The 18,202-nt window shown below is 54.2% G+C and overlaps 1 protein-coding gene across 1 annotated transcript; it reads left to right on the forward strand.

The window, feature by feature from the left end:
* Positions 1 to 11,773: 11,773 nt before the first annotated feature.
* CLEC4G (C-type lectin domain family 4 member G) lies at positions 11,774 to 15,076 on the forward strand. The gene is made up of 9 exons (XM_047827134.1): positions 11,774 to 11,902; positions 12,234 to 12,335; positions 12,675 to 12,728; positions 12,942 to 13,004; positions 13,134 to 13,238; positions 13,560 to 13,649; positions 13,871 to 14,019; positions 14,151 to 14,266; positions 14,535 to 15,076. Exons 1-9 carry the CDS (start codon positions 11,821 to 11,823, stop codon positions 14,671 to 14,673), a joined length of 900 nt encoding a protein of 299 aa, XP_047683090.1. The 5' UTR covers positions 11,774 to 11,820; the 3' UTR covers positions 14,674 to 15,076.
* The last annotated feature ends 3,126 nt before the right edge of the window (positions 15,077 to 18,202 follow it).

Raw genomic sequence — 18,202 nt, forward strand, 5'->3', positions numbered from 1 at the left:
CGGTTAAGCGTCCGACTTCGGCTCAGGTCATGATCTCACGGTCTGTGGGTTCAAGCCCCGTGTCGGGCTCTGTGCTGACAGCTCAGAGCCTGGAGCCTGTTTCCGATTCTGTGTCTCCCTCTCTCTCTGCCCCTCCCCCTGTCTCGCTCTGTCCCAAAAATAAATAAAAAACGTTGAAAAAAAAATAAAAATAAATGCGCAGTTGAAGTGGGTTTTAACCTAGTAAACACCAAGTTTGAGATGGCAGTCGCCTGGGGGGAGAAAAGAGAGAAGGTGCACAGGACTGCCGGTTACCATTTATTTACTATCTGCCCCCACTGCCCCGCTCCCACTGAAAAGTTTTTCCGGACCTTTTGGGATCGAAGCAGGAATTGACGTGTCGGGCAGGGTGGTCCCATCATCCTTCTGCTGGGACCAACGCCATGACCTCCTCTTTGATCGTTCCATGTCTGGCCCTCACACAGAGCGTCCGGACTTTCTCATCCGATGCCGAAGCCCGACCTACTCAGCACACACAGGCCATACATACCGGTGCTTGGGTCCCCACATCGACGCACTCCTGGATCCCCACACCAAAGTTTGTCGTGCCGGAGAAGTTAGTATTTCTCAACTCATGCTCCCGCATCTTTAGAACTTTCTCGGGGATTTCTTCAGCCTTGACCCCACGGACTGTGCAGTGCACGGCCATCTTTTTTTTCATTTCTCCTGCTGCCAAAGGCTCTGACGGCATATCCAGCTCTGGAGAGCACGGGGGTCTGGCCTGTGCACTGCTCCAGCACCCTGGCCACCCCGGTCAGTCTGTCTCCCCTCTCCCCACTCCCCCCCCCCTGCCGGCCCCCTCCGACCACAGAGGTTGAGGCAAGAACTTGCGGATGAGAAGTTCGCACGTGGGATTCCCCTTTTCACCTTGATCCGCTACGGCGGAGATCAGAAAGAGAGAGCACAATTTATTTCCTTTTAAGAGGATCCGAAATATGTGACCAAGTCAAAACCTGGTGAAGTCTAGTGGAGATCACGCGGGTTTTCGTGTTTCTACTTTTTCTCTGCATACCTTTGTGTGTGCTCACGTTTTCTCATAATAAAAAAGCAGAGCCAAGACTGACAGCCACAGCCAATGCTTAACACAGCCTTTGCACTCAGCCAGGTTCCCTGGGGAGTGGCGAGCCTCCCGTCTCCGGAGAAAATGGAAGCCACAGAGTGGTCTTAGCCGTGGAGCTGAACCCTGGGACTTCTGCCTTCTTCCCACTTTATTTTTTACGTATTTCTTTTTTTAAGTTTATTTATTCCGAGAGTGTGTGTGTGTGCTCACGTGCGGATGTGAGTGCGGGGGAGAAGCAGGAGAGGGAGAGAATCCCAAGCAGGCTCCACGCTGTCAGCATAGAGCCTGGAACGGGGCTCGATCCCATGAACTGCGAGATCATGACCTGAGCCGAAGTCGGATGCTCAACCGACTGAGCACCCTCAGGTGCCCCTGCTTAGTCCAAACCCCTGGTCCCTCCTGTTTGAGTCCTTGTGTGGTCCAGCCCCAGACTACTGCCCCTGAGTTAGTCTCAGCCTTTCCAAGAGTCCCACTCCCAAACTCTGCACGTGCTAATATCACAGTGGGGATGCTCCTTCATCCACACATCCCCTCCAGAATAATTCTGGCTCCTCCAGATGTCACCACCTCCTCCAGGAAGCCCTCCCAGATCCTCTAGGCTGAGTCAGATGCCTCCAGTGGTCCTCACATTCCCTGTGCTTCTGAGACTCATGACATTGTTTTCAAATCCCTGGTCACATGTTCTGCCTCCCCACCCCAACCCAGTGGGTCTCCCTTCCCTCTTCTGGGTCCAGGGCTCTTTTGGGTCTGGGTGGTTAAAGGTCTGTGGCCAGCCTCATGCCAAGAACCTCCCTTTCCTTTTAATTCCCCTTTCAGTGAATTCTGGGCATGGGACAGGGGTGGGTCGCCTTCTGGTTGCCTCGCTGGGCTGGACAGCTTCCCCTGGCTCCCCAAGGCAGCTTCAGCCCCAGCCACATACAAAAGAGACCCAACTTCCTGCCTCTTGTGCCTTGGCCGTGCCCTCTGCATGACAGACCCTTCCTTTTTCTCTCGCCAGTGGACGTGTCCTCGATGCCCACTTCCAGAAGGCCACCTCTGCTCCTCCAAACAGCATTCACTGTGTCTCCCTCCATAAGGGCTGATGAATCAATCCTATCTACCCCCTTTCCCAAGAACCTTATTCGGATGAGGTTGTGCAATCCTTTGCGGCTTTTTTTTTTTTTTTTCCTGTTTCCTCCCACTGAGCCCACGCCCCTCCTGAGTACTGCTGTCCTGGAGAGCCCCAGAAGGAGGGTGTGCCCTCCCAGAAAGTTCTGCCCCACAGTGAAATCCTGCTGCTAAGTCAGCTGTCGGTGCCTGTTGACGCGGGCTCCGTTTCTGATGAGAAAGGAAGCACGAGCCTTGCATCTCGGAAGAAGGGGACTTCTGAGAAAAGCAGCAAGACCCTCCCGTTTTTTGGGAAAAGAGACTTCCTCGGTCCTGAACTGTCCTCTGAGCATTGCTGACTTCTGACGCCTGACTTCTTCCCCGCTCTGTGTCGTGGGCATCTACTCCGACCTCTGTGATGGTGTGTGACACACGTACTTAAACATCCGTACGTGGTGTCGTTGTGTGTGACTCACATCGATGTCACAGGACGGCGAGTCTCACGTGCTGCCTGGCGAGACCCTAGGTTACTGATATCCAGAGACTAGGTCTTCTCGTTCGTTTGCTTCAGAGTAGATAGCCACCAAGTCTGACTTAGTGACAAGCACTCAGAGACACCATAAGGAAGATGGAAACACTAGCCATCACCCAGGAGATGATATTCGCATCTCTTATCCGTGATACATACAGACCTTCTGTAAACGAAACTTTTTTTAATGTTTACTTTTGAGAGAGAGGGTGAGTAGGGGGCGGGGCAGAGAGCAGGAGACACAGAACTGGAAGCAGGTCCAGGCTCTGAGCTGGCAACACAGAGCCCGACGCGGGGCTCGAACTCGCAAACCCGCAGGATCATGACCTGAGCCGAAGTCAGATGCTTAACCGACTGAGCCACCCAGGCACCGCCCCGCCCCCCCCCCAGAACTTCTATAAATGAATAAGAAAAAAACAAACCCCTTCCTGGAAACAATGGAGGAAGGATACAAACAATTTACAGGAAAGCAAAACAGAAGAATGTATCAACATCCAGTGGATACTCAAAATCTCGGGAGTTGGGAAACCATCTGAAGCCACAGTGAAATTCAATGAGAAGCAGTAAAAGTAGCTCAAAGTTTAAAGACTTTCTTGAACTAAGGAGCAGAGGGGAGAGAAGGAAGAGGGAGAGAGAGAACAAGAGACTGAACATGAAGGAATTAAGGATTTCACTTGATAAATCAGTTTTTTTTTTAAGTTTATTTTTTGAGAGAGAGCGAGCAGGGGAGGGGCAGAGAGAGAGGGAGAGAGAGAGAATCCCAAGCAGTCTCCAGCTCTCAGCACGGAGCCTGATGTGGGGCTTGAACTCACAAACCGTGAGATCGTGACCTGAGCTGAAATCAAGAGCCAGACACTTAACCAACTGAGCCAGCCAGGCGCCCCGATAAATTAGTTTTTAAAAACAAACACAAGACAGGGGGGTCTGGCTGGCTCAGTTGGTGGAGCATGTAACTGACCGACTCTTGATCTCAGGGTCATAGGTTCAAGCCCCACACTGGGTGTACAGATTACTTAAGAATAGTATCTTCTATTGGGGTGCCTGGGTGGCTCAATTGGTTAAGCGTCCGACTTCGGCTCAGGTCATGGTCTCGTGGTTCATGGGTTCGAGCCCGCATCGGGCTCTGTGCTGATGGCTCAGAGCCTGGAGCCTGCTTCCGATTCTGGGTCTCCCTCACTGCCCCTCCCCCGCTCGTGCTCGGTCTCTCGTTCTCAAAAATAAATAAAACATCAAAAAGAAAAAAATTTTTTTTAAAAAAGAAACCCTTCCTACCTGGATTTTCCCCCCAAAGTTTTGCTTTTCAAATATGTAGGTTTAGAGCCATCTGGGCTGGGATTGGCTGTCTTATTCACCATTCCATGGCCAGGACCTTCAACAGGGCATGATACACACTAGCAGTCAAATCTGTTGAATGAATTAATGAGGGGCTGCTGTGTGTGACCTACGAGGATGAGTACCAGGGATGGGGGGGGGGGGGGTAGCAGGCCACGTGCTGGTAGAGGGAATGAATCTTCTTCCTGCAAAGAAACACAGCATTGGCATGCAGGTATCTGGGCCCAGAAAGGCTGTCTGTATCACTCACTGATCAGACCACGGGCACCAGGCTTCAGTAGCACCACCATATGTCTTGGAGAGAAACTGTGCAGGAGGGGACAGATAAGCCAATTTCCATTTGAGGGGAAAGGCCGTTCTGTTCCCTCTCCTCGGACATTTGGTTTTTCGGGCCCCTACAAATTCTTGGACAACTCAAGAGACAAGAGAGAAAATCTGAGCTGCCTGCTAATAAGTAAGGGAGAAAGCCACTAATTAGAAAAAGAAATGAATTTATGGGACATTTTATTCTAGTAATGTAGTAAGTGGAATTCTCGGTTTAATGTCTGACTTCTATGACAGCTAAAATTTTGGCTTCGTATTCTTGACTGTACTCCCAGCTCCCGGGCCCTAGGAGTCGTTAAATGGGTGTGTGTTACATAAACAAGAGTAAGTCTGTGGGTTTTTCCTTGCTCACCGCACCCTAGCACGTTCCTGTCGCCACGGGGCTCCCTCTGGCTGGCGTGTTTCTTCCAGTATGTTCAGGGCCATTCCCTCACTTCATTTAGATCGCTGCTTCGATGTTTCCCCTTCTTTCCTGGCTTTATTGAAATACGGTTCACATGCCACACAATTCTCCTTTACCATTCAGTGGTTTTTATTATATTCACACGATTCTGCATCCGTCACTACAACCAAAGTAAGAACGTTTCACAATCCCCAAGTCCCATGTACCCGTGGGCGCCTGGTACGCTCACTCTTGATTTCAGCTCAGGTCATGATCTCCAGGTCATGGGATCGAACCCTGCCTGCATCAGGCTCTGTGCGGAGCCTGGAGCTTGCTTAAGATTCTCTCTCCCTCTCCCTCTGCCCCTCTCCCCCACTCACACACTCTCTCTCTCTCTAAAATTAAAAAAGAAATGAATGAATCTATAAAGAATTCATGTACCCTTTAACCATCACCTTTTTTCTTTTTAAGATTTTTTAACGTTTATTTATATATATTTTTTTGAGAGACAGAGCATGGGGGGGCGGGGGGCGGAGGGGCAGAGAGAGGGAGACACAGACTCTGAAACAGGCTCCAGGCTCTGAGCTGTCCGCACAGAGCCTTGACGCGGGGCTGGAGCCACCCAGGCGCCCCAACCATCACCTTCTAGTTTTCCCCATCACTCCCAGCCCTAGGCAATCACCAGTTAAGTTTCTGTTTCTATAGATTTCCCTATTCTGGACACGTCATAAAAATGGAGTCACACAATCTGTGGCCTTTTGTGTCTGGCTTCTTTCATTTTGCATGTTTTCGAGGTTCGTCCACTTCATAGCACCGATCGGCGCTTGGTTCCTTTCTAGGGCTGAATAATAGTCCCCATCGAATGGATATACTGCACTGTATTTGTCCATTCACCAGTTGATGGACATTCGGCTCAGTTCCGCTTTTTGGTTATTCGGAACCATGCCGCTGTGAACATGCATCCCCAAGGTTTTGTGCGGACGTGTTTTCAATTCTCTTGGGTAGATACCTAGGAGTGGAATTGCTGGGTCCCCGGCGCATATTTGTCCATATGTTTACGGTCTTTCCTTTCCCAAGATTGTGATCTCCATAAAAACCGATATTGTTGCCCATTTTGGACCTTGCTGAATCTCCAGTGCCTAGAAAGGCGGCGTCTGACAGAGAGCAGCTCGCGAGGCACGCGAGCAGGCGTCCCAGAGGCCGCAGGAAGCTGGACGTGGCCACTTCCGTAAAGGCACCCCCAGAAATCCACAAGATCCCGGGTTCCGTGAGGAAGCGGTTGGAGCAGGGAAGCCCTGGCACTGGGGGAAGCTGCGGGGCAGAAGCCAGATGGCCGCCCCGGGGCCTGAGCGGGGGCCGAGGTTCTGGAGAGTCATGCTTCCGAGAATGCTGATGCTGGAAGTAAAAAAGCGCTGCCTGTCCTGTGTCTGGAAATGTCCTCTGACACACCCGCCGCCTTCCCGGGACGCCTGCGGAGAGGGGCGCCCCTCCCCGCTCATCCCAGACCCCATCGTAACCGCAGCGTCCGCTCGGGGGCCCAAGGGTGCACCCGTCGAGGCCCGTGGCTGCTCCAGTGAGCGGCTGCGGGGCAACCCCCCACCCCCAAATCGGTGGCTCCCAACAACAGCCCTCTGCGAGTGTTCACAATTCCGCGGCGTGGCTGGCGCGGCTCCGTTCCTGGCCTCGCCCGGAATGAGCGGGTTCGTTGGATTCGGAGGACAGAAGAGCTGGAAGGGCCAAGCGGCCGCTGGCCGCTCCTCGCCGCCCCTCAGCCTCCAGGGGCCGAGCCAGGCCCCCTGACGTGGCAGCCTGCGGTGTGAAGGCCGCAAGGCGGAAGCCGCAAGGCATGCTGGGGCCCAACCTGGCCAGTCACGTGCCACCGCCGCCGCCCACCGATTGGTTAAAGCGAGTCACGGGGATGACGCCCATTCCCGAGAGGCGGAGAATAGACACCACCTCCGGTTGGGAGGAGTCACGGTCGCGCAGAGGCAGGTGTGCCCAGGTCCGGGGGGAATTAGTGGCCAGGATTTTTCAAGTAGAGGCCATCTCGTGTTATCGTCGTCTTGCTGGTCATACTTTTCGCTCACCAGCCACCACCCCCCCCCCCCCCAGGGAAACGAGCCACAAATCAACAATTCTTAAATCTTTTCTGGCCGACGCTCTCCCCGAACGTGGATAATTCCATTCACTCGGGGTCCCGCTTGACCTTGGATGGCAACAACGGCGAGCCGATGATATGATAATGGCACCGGCCAGAACAGCCACCTCTGACGCGTCCCCGCCAGGCTGCGTGAGTTACTCCGCGGATCTCTGGACGCAGACCAGGAGTCTTGGGGTCACCCCAGAAGCAGAGTTTAAGAACGTGAAAATGTGTCCTTTCCCTGGGCGGTGATTCTAGAGGCCCCGGGAGGAAAGTAGGGAAATGGGACTGGGATGGGAAAGAGTCGGTGCTGGGTACTGGGGTGGGCGCTGGGGCTGAATCCCACTGGGCATCGCTGGAAGGCAGTTTGGAACAAGTGGCTCAGAGCCCTCCTAACCCCAGAGCGTTCACTCACTTGCACCCCCAGCCTGCCTTCCACTTGGGTGAGGGGGAAAAAACTCTTCAGGCGAAGAATTCCAGGAGATTACAGCGAGAGAGGTCAAAGCCAAGGGGATGTGGATAGCGTGCTGACAGCCCTTTACTACTTCCGTTTTACGGAGGAGGAATTTGAGGCTTACAACGACGCCGCCAAGAATCAACCCCAGGTTCCTCTCTCCGGAGCCCTGCTCTCTATCGCTCTGCTATACTGTTTTAGACCTCGGGTTGCCTCTAGTTTAACAACGTTTCAAGCTAATACACCCCCCCAAATTTTTTGTTTTCAATTGTAAGACCTTGCACCTGACTCAAAATTAACTCCCAACTGTCTCAAAACCTAACACTGTTAGGAAAAAGCATGGGAGAAGTGTTTGGATTAGGCAAAGATTCCCTAGCTAGAACACCAAAAGCAAGATTCATAAAAGAAAAATGGGTAAATTGGATTTTGTCAGCATTTAAAACTTTGCTGTTTGAAAGCTGCTGTTAAGGGAATGAAGAGAAAAGCCACAGACTAGGAGAAAAGGTTGGAAAACCTCATATCTGATAAAAGATTTGTTACCAGCATATTCTAACAAACTCTCAAAACAATAAAATAAGCAACCCATTTTTTTTTTAATTAATGATCATTTCTTTTTTAGAGACAGAGACGGAGCATGAGCAGGGGAGGGACAGAGACAGAGGGAGACGAAGAATCTGAAACAGGCTCCAGGCTCTGAGCTGTCAGCACAGAGCCTGACGCGAGCCCGGTGCCCGATGCCCGATGTGGGGCTCGAATTCACAGACCGAACGCACAGACCGTGAGATCATAACCTGAGCCGAAGTCAGAGGCTTAACCGACCGAGCCACCCAGGGGTCCCGGCAACCCAGTTTTAAAAAACACTCCTCCTTGAAGTATTTTTATACATGTACAATGAGTGAGCATTAAGGTAGTTATCTTGGATAATCCATTCAAGGAAGCTCACTTAATCCAATTTAGTGAAGCCTGTATCCTTCACTTCATAGTGACAGAGACACTGGCGGGCACATATTGAGCCGTATTTCTGGAGCAGACTGTGCCAGTCCGAGCAGACACAGCAAGAACGAGAACCCTGGCCCAGCTTCTTCGGCTCCAGTAAAGCTGCCGGTGACCATCTTGCTCTCTCAGACGCAACGAGGCAATCCGTTTCTTTCAATGGGCAAAAGATCTGAAGAGACAGGTCAACCAAAGGAAATATTCAGGTGGCAAAGAAACACGTGAAAGGATGCCCCACGTCATTATTCATCAAGGGAACGCAAATGAAAATCACACCGCGCACATGACAGAATGGCCCAAATGAAAAAGGCTAACCATGCCATGTCCTGGCAAGAACGCGGAGGAAACGGAACTCTCATCCATTGCCGGTCGGGTTGAAACATGGCACAGCCACTTCGGAAAATCGTCTTGGCAGTTTCTTAAAAACTGAGACGCACACCTCCCATGTAACGCAACCATCCACTCCTGGGTGTATACCCAGGAGAAAGGAGAGCGTCCGTGCACGAAAATACTTGCTCCCAGAAGTTCACGGCAGTTTTATTCATGATCGCCACAACCGGAGATAGCCCAAATGCCCACCAGCAGGTGAGCGTATAATTGAGCTGGCATATTCAGGCAACAAAATTCTACTCAGCAATAAGAAGGAAGGAGGTATTAATGCAGCCACATGGATGAATCAAAATAATTATGCTGAGCAAACGAAACAAGTCTCGAGAGGCTGTATGCTGCCATTTCTACAAAATTCCAGAGAAATGCAAGCGAATCTAAAGACAAAAAGCAGATCGGTGGTTGCTGGGGGATGATGCGGGGGGGGCTGACCAGGGGGCGCAAAGAAACGTGGGTGGTGATGGGTGCTTTCACGTTCCAGATTGTGATGGTTTCGTGGGTTTAGTCAAAAACCATCAAATTGTAAACTTTAAAGGTGGACAGCTTATCGTATGTCAGTGATACCTCAACAAAACTTTGTTTTCAGGCACTTGAAAAAGTTAATCAAAATATTTCAAGTTAAAAATAATCACATTTGGGGTGCCTGGGTGGCTCGGCCGGCTAACTCTCTGACTTTGGCTCAGCTCATGAGCTCGTGATGTGTGACTTTGGGCTTGGGATTCTCTCTCTTGCCCTCTCTCTGCCCCTTCCCCATCTGTCTCCTACATGGCCACAGAGACGTAATAAATTGGGTTGACAAAAGCTTTATCACCTGTTGATGGTAACGATGAAGAAATGGGGTACCCAGAGAGTAAGTGCTTTGCCTGAGGTTATCTGGCTCATAGGTGAGATTTTATATCTTACTCTGTACGAGGCCCATTTTCTCCCACTGAAATGATTTCCTCTCGGCTCAGGATTCTTATTCAGAGAGACCAAGCACCAATGACAGACCCCAGGTACCCACCGAAGCCCTCGTCTCACCCTTCACTCAGCCAGATTCTCTCCATGGTCTCAAAGTCACTGCTTCCGGAAACATGCTAAAAGCACCCCCAAACAGTGAGGACAGCCGTTCATTTAAGGTAAGTCTGCTTTCGAGAAAGCCCTGCCTGGCCACGAAGCTGTCCACTTTGACCCAGTGGTAGAAAATTGCTACCATATTTATGGAAAGTTCAACGGGGACTTGGTCTACACGTCTGTTGGAGAGATTCTGCTCCAAGAATTTGCTGCACATTTCCAGATGTCTGACCCTACTTTTCCTGCTGCATTTATCAAGAGCCAGGCACCTCTGGCTGAATTTTGTGCACCAGACTCTCTTAGATTCCTGTTCCCTTCCTGATTCTCAGTTTTCCTTTGCCTTCTCAAAAAAAAAAAAAAAAAAAAATCCTCTGTCTTTTCATCGTTTTTTGTTTAAGTTTATTTACTTTGAGAGAGACAGAGACAGTGCGAGCAGGGGAGGGGCAGAGAGAGAGAACCCCAGGCAGGCTCTGTGCTGCCAGTTCGAGCCACCTGTGGGGCTTGAACCCACAAAACTGTGAGATGAGCCGAAACCAAGGGTCTGACGCTCAACCGACTGAGCCACCCAGGCGCCCCTCTCTGTCTTTTCATCCTACTTTATCATGTGTGTCTCTCTCATGTCTTTCTGGAACAAGGTAGGGAAATGGGCAGCAAATACAATTTTTAAATAACATGCGGATAATGTTTGTTATTTCTGAGGGTTGTTGAGAGGGTTTGGGAAGGTGGAGTGTGCTTCTGCATCTACCCGGGGGGCTGGAATGAGGGAAGTACCCCATAAAAAAGATAACATTTGTCCCCCTCAGTGAAGGGCACTTACTGCCCCAGCCCTGGCACCCCCCGCCCCCGGCACCCCAAGCCTTTTATACTGCTTGACTTCATCTTTTTTTCATGGCACTAAGAGCTTGTTTATATATGACATTAGGGTTCTCACCCTCAGCATTAGGGACATTGGGAGTCGATGGTTTTTGGCGGGGGGCGGGGGGGGGGTGTCCTGCGGGTGTCCTCCACCCACCACCTACTGTGATAGTCACAAATGTCTCCAGACATGGCCGCGGGTCTCCTGGGAAGCATAATCGCCCCCGGTCAAGAACCACGAGGCTACACAACTTAACTTTTCGTTATGTTCATTATTTCGTCGTCTGTCCCTCTCTACCCCGATCTGGAATGCTTGCTCTGAGAAGGAAGGAATTTGCTTGTTTGGGTGGGGCACTGATGTGTGCCCGGTTCCTAGATTGATGCCTGGCCCAAGGTAGGTGCCCAATATTTATTGAAAGAATGAACATTTGGTGGGCTTTGTGCTCAGGGGTGGACATGCATAAGCTCACGTCTTTATCTTGGCATCCCTCGGGGGGAGGCCATGTCACTCTCCCTCACTGTCCCCCTTTGCACAGAGGAGAGAAGCTGAGGCTTCCAGAAACTACACACATACATCCCCACTCACCCAATGCAGAAGCTTAGCTGGCCACCACCCAACAGATGTCTGTGTTCTCCCTTCTGGCCAAGAAGGATTGAGTCAAGGTCAAATCGGGGGTCAAATTCAGCCTCCAGGCACCTGCAGGGGAGTTGAGGAAGGAAGCTGAGCTGGCCTGGAGGGCCAGGCCTGAGGAGACTTTCTCAGGGCCAGAACTTGGCTGGGTTCAACCTGCTCCTCTTGGGAAGGGGTCTGGCCCCCACACCTATAAGAGATGGGGGTGAGCTCCAAAATGAAGCCCCCAGTATCCTTAGGGAGATGTTGCTGCAGCTACCGGGCCAGGGAGGCTGGAACTGCGTGCGTGCGCGCGCGCACACACACACACACACACACACACACACACCACTCCCCACCCCTCTCCACTCCCTCTGGCCCTTCTGCCCCTCACCTCTGACTCCACTACCCCTCAACACACACACAAACTTCACACTTATCCCTAAACCAGCCCAGAACAGAGAGGGCCCTGCACTGTGATTGGTCCAGGAGTCCCTGGTACCAGGAACTGAGAGGAAGGAGATGGAAAGGAAGGAAAAGAGTAGGCGGGACCAGCAGGGGGCTACATTTATATCTATGCCCAGGGCTGGGCGCCTGCTCACCATGGACACTGCCGGGTACAGCAAGTGGGACAGCAGGCTCGAGGAAGTCCCTGGAGGTATGAGCAAAAAGACAGCCTCCCCGGCCCCCTGGGGTCTCTCAGGCCAGAGGTTTGGGGTTTGATGGGAGAAGGGAGGGGAACAGCCAAGAGCGGGTCCATGCAGTGGGTGCAGAAGAGACATCACAGGCGCCAGAACCAGCCGGACCTGGGTTCAGATTCTAACTCTGCCACTTAGAAGCTGTGTGACCATGAGCAAGTTGCTTCGGATCTCTGAATCTTGGTTCCCTGGGAGGAACCCAAGCACCCAGGGCTCTGTCCTCGGGGGGCCAGAGATCCAGGGCAGTCCTGGTGCAGGAGGGACCCACGGAGCCCATCTGTGTTATCCCAGGGCACTGGGGATGCTGGGGACGGAGACTCCTCTTCCTGGCCCTGGTGCTGGTGGCAGCCTTAGCCCTGTGGGCCCTCATTCTGAGCATCCTATTTTCTAAGGGTGAGTGACCGCGTAATGAGGCCCCCCAGGGGGGACATAGACCTTCCCTCTGTCTCAGGACGCCCCCAGCTGGGTCCCAGACCCCTGTCTGGGTCGGGGGTGTGAACACGTGTGAACAGAGTTTGTGCATGTCTTTGGGCTGTGTGCACCCACCTGTGTATGCATATGCGTGCATGTCTCTCCTTGGCGTGTGTGTGTGTGTGTGTGTGTGTGCACATCACGTGCACTGTGCGCCTGCCCGTCCCTTCTGAGCGTCCGGAGACGGGAGCTCCTGCACCCCCTGGGCAAGGGGAGAGTTCCGGAGGCCCCGGCCCCGCCTGCAGGAGCCTCTCTCCACAGCCTCCACAGAGCGAGGGGCGCTGTTCGGCCACCAGGACCTGCTGAGGACAAACGGTGCGTGCAGAACGGTGATTCGGTGACTCTTAGCGCCTCCCCCCCCCCACCCAGATGTGAGGGCCGGGAGTGTCTAGGACCCTGGAGACAGGGTAGCGGGTGGGTGAGGACCCCTTCGGTCCCAGGGGTTGGCCCCGGAGTGGGGGAGGGTGTCCTGTTTGAGTCCCCGCAGATGACCTGGAGTGTGTGGGGGGCGTGCGGGGGTCATTCCAGCCTCGAAGCAGAAGGCGGCGCTGGGTGTTTTGAACGCGGAGGTCCGAGCCTGCAACAGCTGCTGTAAGACGTGTGCTGGGGGCGGGGCTTGGGCCGGGATTGGAGGCGGCGAGCCGGGATGGTCTGTGGCAGGTGGGGGCGGGGCAGGTTGGTCACCGACGTCCCGCGCCCAAACTCCCGCGTCCTTCCCAGGCTCGGGGACACAGACGCTGCTGGAGAGGGCACGCGCGGAGCTGGGGGAGGCGCAGGCGAAGCTGATCGAGCAGGAGAGTGCCCTCAAAGAACTGAGCGATCGCGGTGAGAGCTGGACATTGCCTCGACCCCTGATCCCTCACCCGGGCTGTCACTAGACCCTTGATTCACATACTAACACCTATCCTGAAGAGGGTTACCGCGACCCTATCCTGTGATCCTGACCTCTGACCGCTGGACTCTGATCTCGACTCCAACTCCTAACCCCAAGCGCAACTTGGCCCCAACCAGCTGTAACAGTCCTTGACGGTGATGTCATTCTTGACCATAACCATGACCCCGGACGTGGATGCTGACTTTTACCTAATCATGACCCTACTCCCGACCCTGACCTGAGCCATAATCTGGACTCCCTTGACCTCGCAGTGACCCAGAGCTTGGCTGAAGCGGGCAGGGACCGCGAGGACATCCGCAGTGAGCTCTTCAGGGCTCTGGAGGCCGCCCGGCTGGGGAACAGTGAGCAAGACAGAGGGGAGAGAGGAGGGGACAGGTGGACCCTACGTGTGGGCCTCGGGATGCGCCCCGTCCTGCCCTTTGACCTTGGCCTGTTCTCTGTGGCTCCGCCCCTAGACCTCGGGGGTCCACCTCCCCCCCGTTTCCCCCCCCCCCCCCCCCCCCCCCGTCTGCTCTATCTACCCCGGGGGCAATTCACCTCTTTGACCTTCGCCATCCCGCAGGCTCCTGTGAGGAGTGCCCCGCATCGTGGCTGCCCTTCCAGGGCTCCTGCTACCTTTTCTCCATCCTGCGGGCCACGTGGGAGGAGTCGCAGCGCAACTGCGCGAGCTCCGGCGGACATCTGGTGATAGTGGGGGACCTGGAGGAGCAGGTGGGCAGTCCCCCCCACCCCCCCCCGAGGTCCCAGGAGGGAGGCGGAATTCACCTGAGGGGGCGGGGCCTGGGAGGGGCGGGGCGGGGGCGAGGCGGACGCCCGCGGGCTCAGTGTCCTTCCCCGCGCAGGGCTTCCTGAGTCGGAACACGCGCGGCCGCGGTTACTGGCTGGGCCTGAGGGCCGTGCGCCGCGCGCGCCAGATCCAGGGCTACCAGTGGGTAGACGGAGTCCCGCTCAGCTTCAGGTGAGGGAAGGGACTTGGGGAGAGGGACGGGTCAGACCCCAGGGGCAGTGCTGTGGCCAGATCTGTGGGGATGGGCAGGCTGGACCCCAGGACCTGGCGGAGGGTTTAAATTCCGGGAGTTTAGAAAGCTGCATCCCAGGTGCACGCTCAAGTTAGACCCTCGGAGTGTCTAGGTTGGACCCAAGCAATAAACAGGATAGATCCTCAGGGCTGGACGCCAGGCCCGTCCTCAGACTCCCAGCAACAGCCCCCCGACAAACCTCCGCAGCCACTGGAACCTGGGGGAGCCCAATGACTCTATGGGGCGCGAGGACTGCGTGATGATGCTACGCACTGGGATGTGGAACGATGCACCGTGCGACAACGAGAGGGACAACTGGATTTGTGAGAAGAGGCGCAGCTGTTGACCCCGCCCCGCGCCCCGCGCGCCCCGCCCACCGCCCGGCGGGCGGTCCCCTGAGCGGTTCACCTTCCCGGCGCCGCCCACCGCCATCGATTTCTTCATTTTCCCCCATCCACGGCTACCGAGAGCCATCCCGCCCAGTCCTGTCAGGTACAGGCCCTGGGACCTCTGCTCCAGCCTCACCGCCGGCCCTCAGGTGGTCATAACCGAGCCTCCACCCGACCCAAACCGCGGGCGGCCCACTGTCCCCACCTCCCTCCCCGGCCCAAACCGGGCAACTCGGAACGAGCTGTTTGGTGTTCTTGCATTTTTTCCCCCCAGACTGGGAAGCCTTACAGACGGGGGTTTTGTGAGCTGTCTTCGCAGCCCTTAGGAAGCATCAATAAATGCTTGAGAAATGAATCTTGGTTCATGGCTTTGGTGAGCTGTTCAACGTTTAATCCCAGAGACCCTGATATTTATCCCTGTGAGTGACCCTGACCTCTGTCAGTGACCTCCCGGTCCTATGGTGCCCCAAAACTCAGGGCGTAACGTGTACTGGGCCAGGATGGCTGTAGGGCACCGGGGACACTGGAATGACTCAGACCGAGCACTCTGATCTAGCGGGGCACTGGAACAATGCTATGATCAGTGACTCCAAGGAGTGGACAAGACCCTGAGGCAGGTGGGAGAGGGGCTGCCCGGACCTGAAGAGCAAGCCCTTTCTGGCTTGGGCATCTAGGTTCGGTGACCACTGGCTGGAGCGATCAGGAAATACATTGCAGAGAACATGGCCTTTCGAGCAACAACGGGAGGACCTGGGAAGGAAGGTCTTTGCAAGCAGGGGGTGTTAAGTATGGCTGAACCCATTCTGGGGGGTGCAGGGTGCACCGAGCCTGGCTTTCACAGCTGGGGACTTTTGATCTGAATTCACCCTGCACTCCCAAAGTTTCCTGCTCCTGTCCTGGAGACATGGGGGCTCTCCCAGAATTTCCAGTGGAGACAGGTCCAACTGAGGGGGAGGACAGGCTAGTGGCCTTTAGTCCCGGGCAGCTTGGGAGCTCCCAGACCCCCTGGCCAGGGGAGACCTCGCTGAGAACCCTGACACTTCTCTGGGTGCTCTCCTACTCTACTGGGTGCTCTGCTCGCCCAGAGCGAAGCACTAACCAGGCTCAGGAGCCACCTCTGTCCCCAACAGATCACCTACCTAGGGGACTGCTGGCCAGACTGATGAATTTCCAGGCAGTCAGCTTGGAGGGGTATGAGTGTTGTGGCGCTGCTGTAACTAATGACCGCCAGCTTGATGGCTTACTAACAACACCCATCCTCTTACGGTTCCGGAAATCTGAAGTCCAAAGTTAGTTTTCCTGGACCAAGATCAAGGTGTCACCAGAGCCAGGCTCCCTCTGGAAACTCCAGGGGAGAATCAGCCTCCTTGCCTTTTCTAGCGTCTAGACCTGCATCCCTCATACTCCCTGGCTCCTGGCCCCTTCTTCCGTTTCCAGAATCGGTGGGGTAGTATCTTGCTTCACTGACCACAGTGCCGTCCACGTCAAATCTCCCTCTGCCTCCCTTCTTACAAGGACGCTTGTGATTGCTGTTTAGGGCCCACCCAGATAATCCAGGAGGATCCCCTGGGATATTGTAAAACAGTTGTAAAACTAATCACCCTGACTTAGCTCAGATGCCACCCACAGGTGAAAGGTACAGTTCCTTTTTCTTTCTAAACATTTATTTATTTTTGAGAGAGAGAGAGAGAGAGAGAGAGAGAGAGAGAGAATCCCAAGCAGGTAAACACTGTCAACACTGTCAGTGCAGAGCCCGACGCGGGGCTTGAACTCACAAAACCGTGAGATCGTGACCTGAGCTGAAATCAAGAGTCGGACACTCAACCGACTAAGCCACCCAGGCGCCTCCCCACCCGCCTTTTAAAAATTTTATTTAAGTGATCTCTACACCCAACATGGGGCTCGAACTCATGACCCCGAGATCAAGAGTCGTATGCTCTTCTGACTGAACCAGCAAGGCAAGATTGCCCTCACTGCAGACACCAGCTGCAAGTTTGGGGTTGCTTAGGCCACCTGCTCTTTGAACTAACTGATTCTGACCGACTGATAGAAATTCAGAGGATCTCACAATCCCCCCTCTCCCCGGTTCCATCATTCGCTAGAATGACTCATAGAACTCAGGAGAGTTTGCTACAGTTCTTACAGTTTTATTATAAACGACACATCCAGACTGGCCCAATGAAGAGACCCGTGTGGCGACGGCCAGGAGGGTCCCAAACACACAGCTTTTGTGTTCAGTCCCCAGGGACTCAGGTCATGTCACTTTCCGGGCACAGTGATGTTTCCACCAACCAGGAGGCTCCTCTGAGAGTTGGTGTCCAGAATTTTTATTGGGACTTCATTTTGAAGGCGTGGTTGATGGAATCAGAGGCCACACGATCCCGTCTCTGGAGCTCAGGCGGTCACAGCTGGTCTCTCTGGCATGACCAGCCCCCGCCCTGAGTTATCCCCTCCGTATAACTCAGGTGTGGCCCAAGGGGCCCCCACAAACGACAAAGACACTCCTATCACTCGAGAAATCCCAAGGGTGCAGATGATCCCTTCCAGGAACAAGGGACAAAGACCCTCCAAATTCTGAAATATCTACATCTTCCCACCTCTAAATTCTTAGTCACATCTGCAAAATCTCTGTTGCCATGTAAGATGACAGTCAAGGTTCCAGGGATCATGACGTGGATATCTTTAGGGACCACTGTGCAGCCTCGCACCAGATGTGACCAGCTGACAAACAGACTCGCAGGTAGGGCAGCAGCCAGAACACCTGCCTGGTGGCCCAAGTGCTTGGTGAATGGGGTCAGTGATGGTCTGGAGGACAGATACCCCGCAGCACAGATGGGCAAAGAGGCCCAGGTGTCTCTCCCGGGAATGGAGCTGAATGGGCACCGTGGTTGAGGCAGAAGGGGGTGGCCCCAGAGTTAAGCAGGAGCTGCCCCGGGATCTTTTATTTATTTTGTTAATGTTTATTTTTGACAGAGAGAGAGAAAGTGGCAGGGAGAGAGAGAGGGAGACACAGAATCTGAAGCAGGCTCCCGGCTCTGAGCTGTCAGCCCAGAGCCCGACACGGGGCTTGAACACACAAACTTCGAGATCGTGACCTGAGCCAAAGTTGGATGCTCAACCGCCTGAGCCACCCAGGCGCCCCTGCCCTGGAATCTTTCAGAGACCCGGCTCCGGCTAGAGCAAGCCCCTCAGCTCAGACATTGGGGTCTGGGGCCTGAGGGCACCCTGGATAGGAGCCCAGACAAGGTAACTGGCCTAGAGCCCCCTCTCATGCCCTCTGCCATCTGCCCTGCCCCCTCCCGGTCAGCTCGCAGGCACTGCCTCCCCACTGCCTGGCTCAAACCTGTCAGCATCCAGTTGGCACACGAAGACCCTGCATGAAAGGGTCAGGGTCAAGTTCCCCAACTTTGGCTTCTTGGTCCCAGGCCCTCCCTCTTCCAAGATTCGACCTCCCTGGGAAGCAATGCGTCCCTGGAGCCTAACCTA

The sequence above is a fragment of the Prionailurus viverrinus genome, chromosome A2 (assembly GCF_022837055.1).
Source record: "Prionailurus viverrinus isolate Anna chromosome A2, UM_Priviv_1.0, whole genome shotgun sequence".
Taxonomy (NCBI): domain Eukaryota; kingdom Metazoa; phylum Chordata; class Mammalia; order Carnivora; family Felidae; genus Prionailurus; species Prionailurus viverrinus.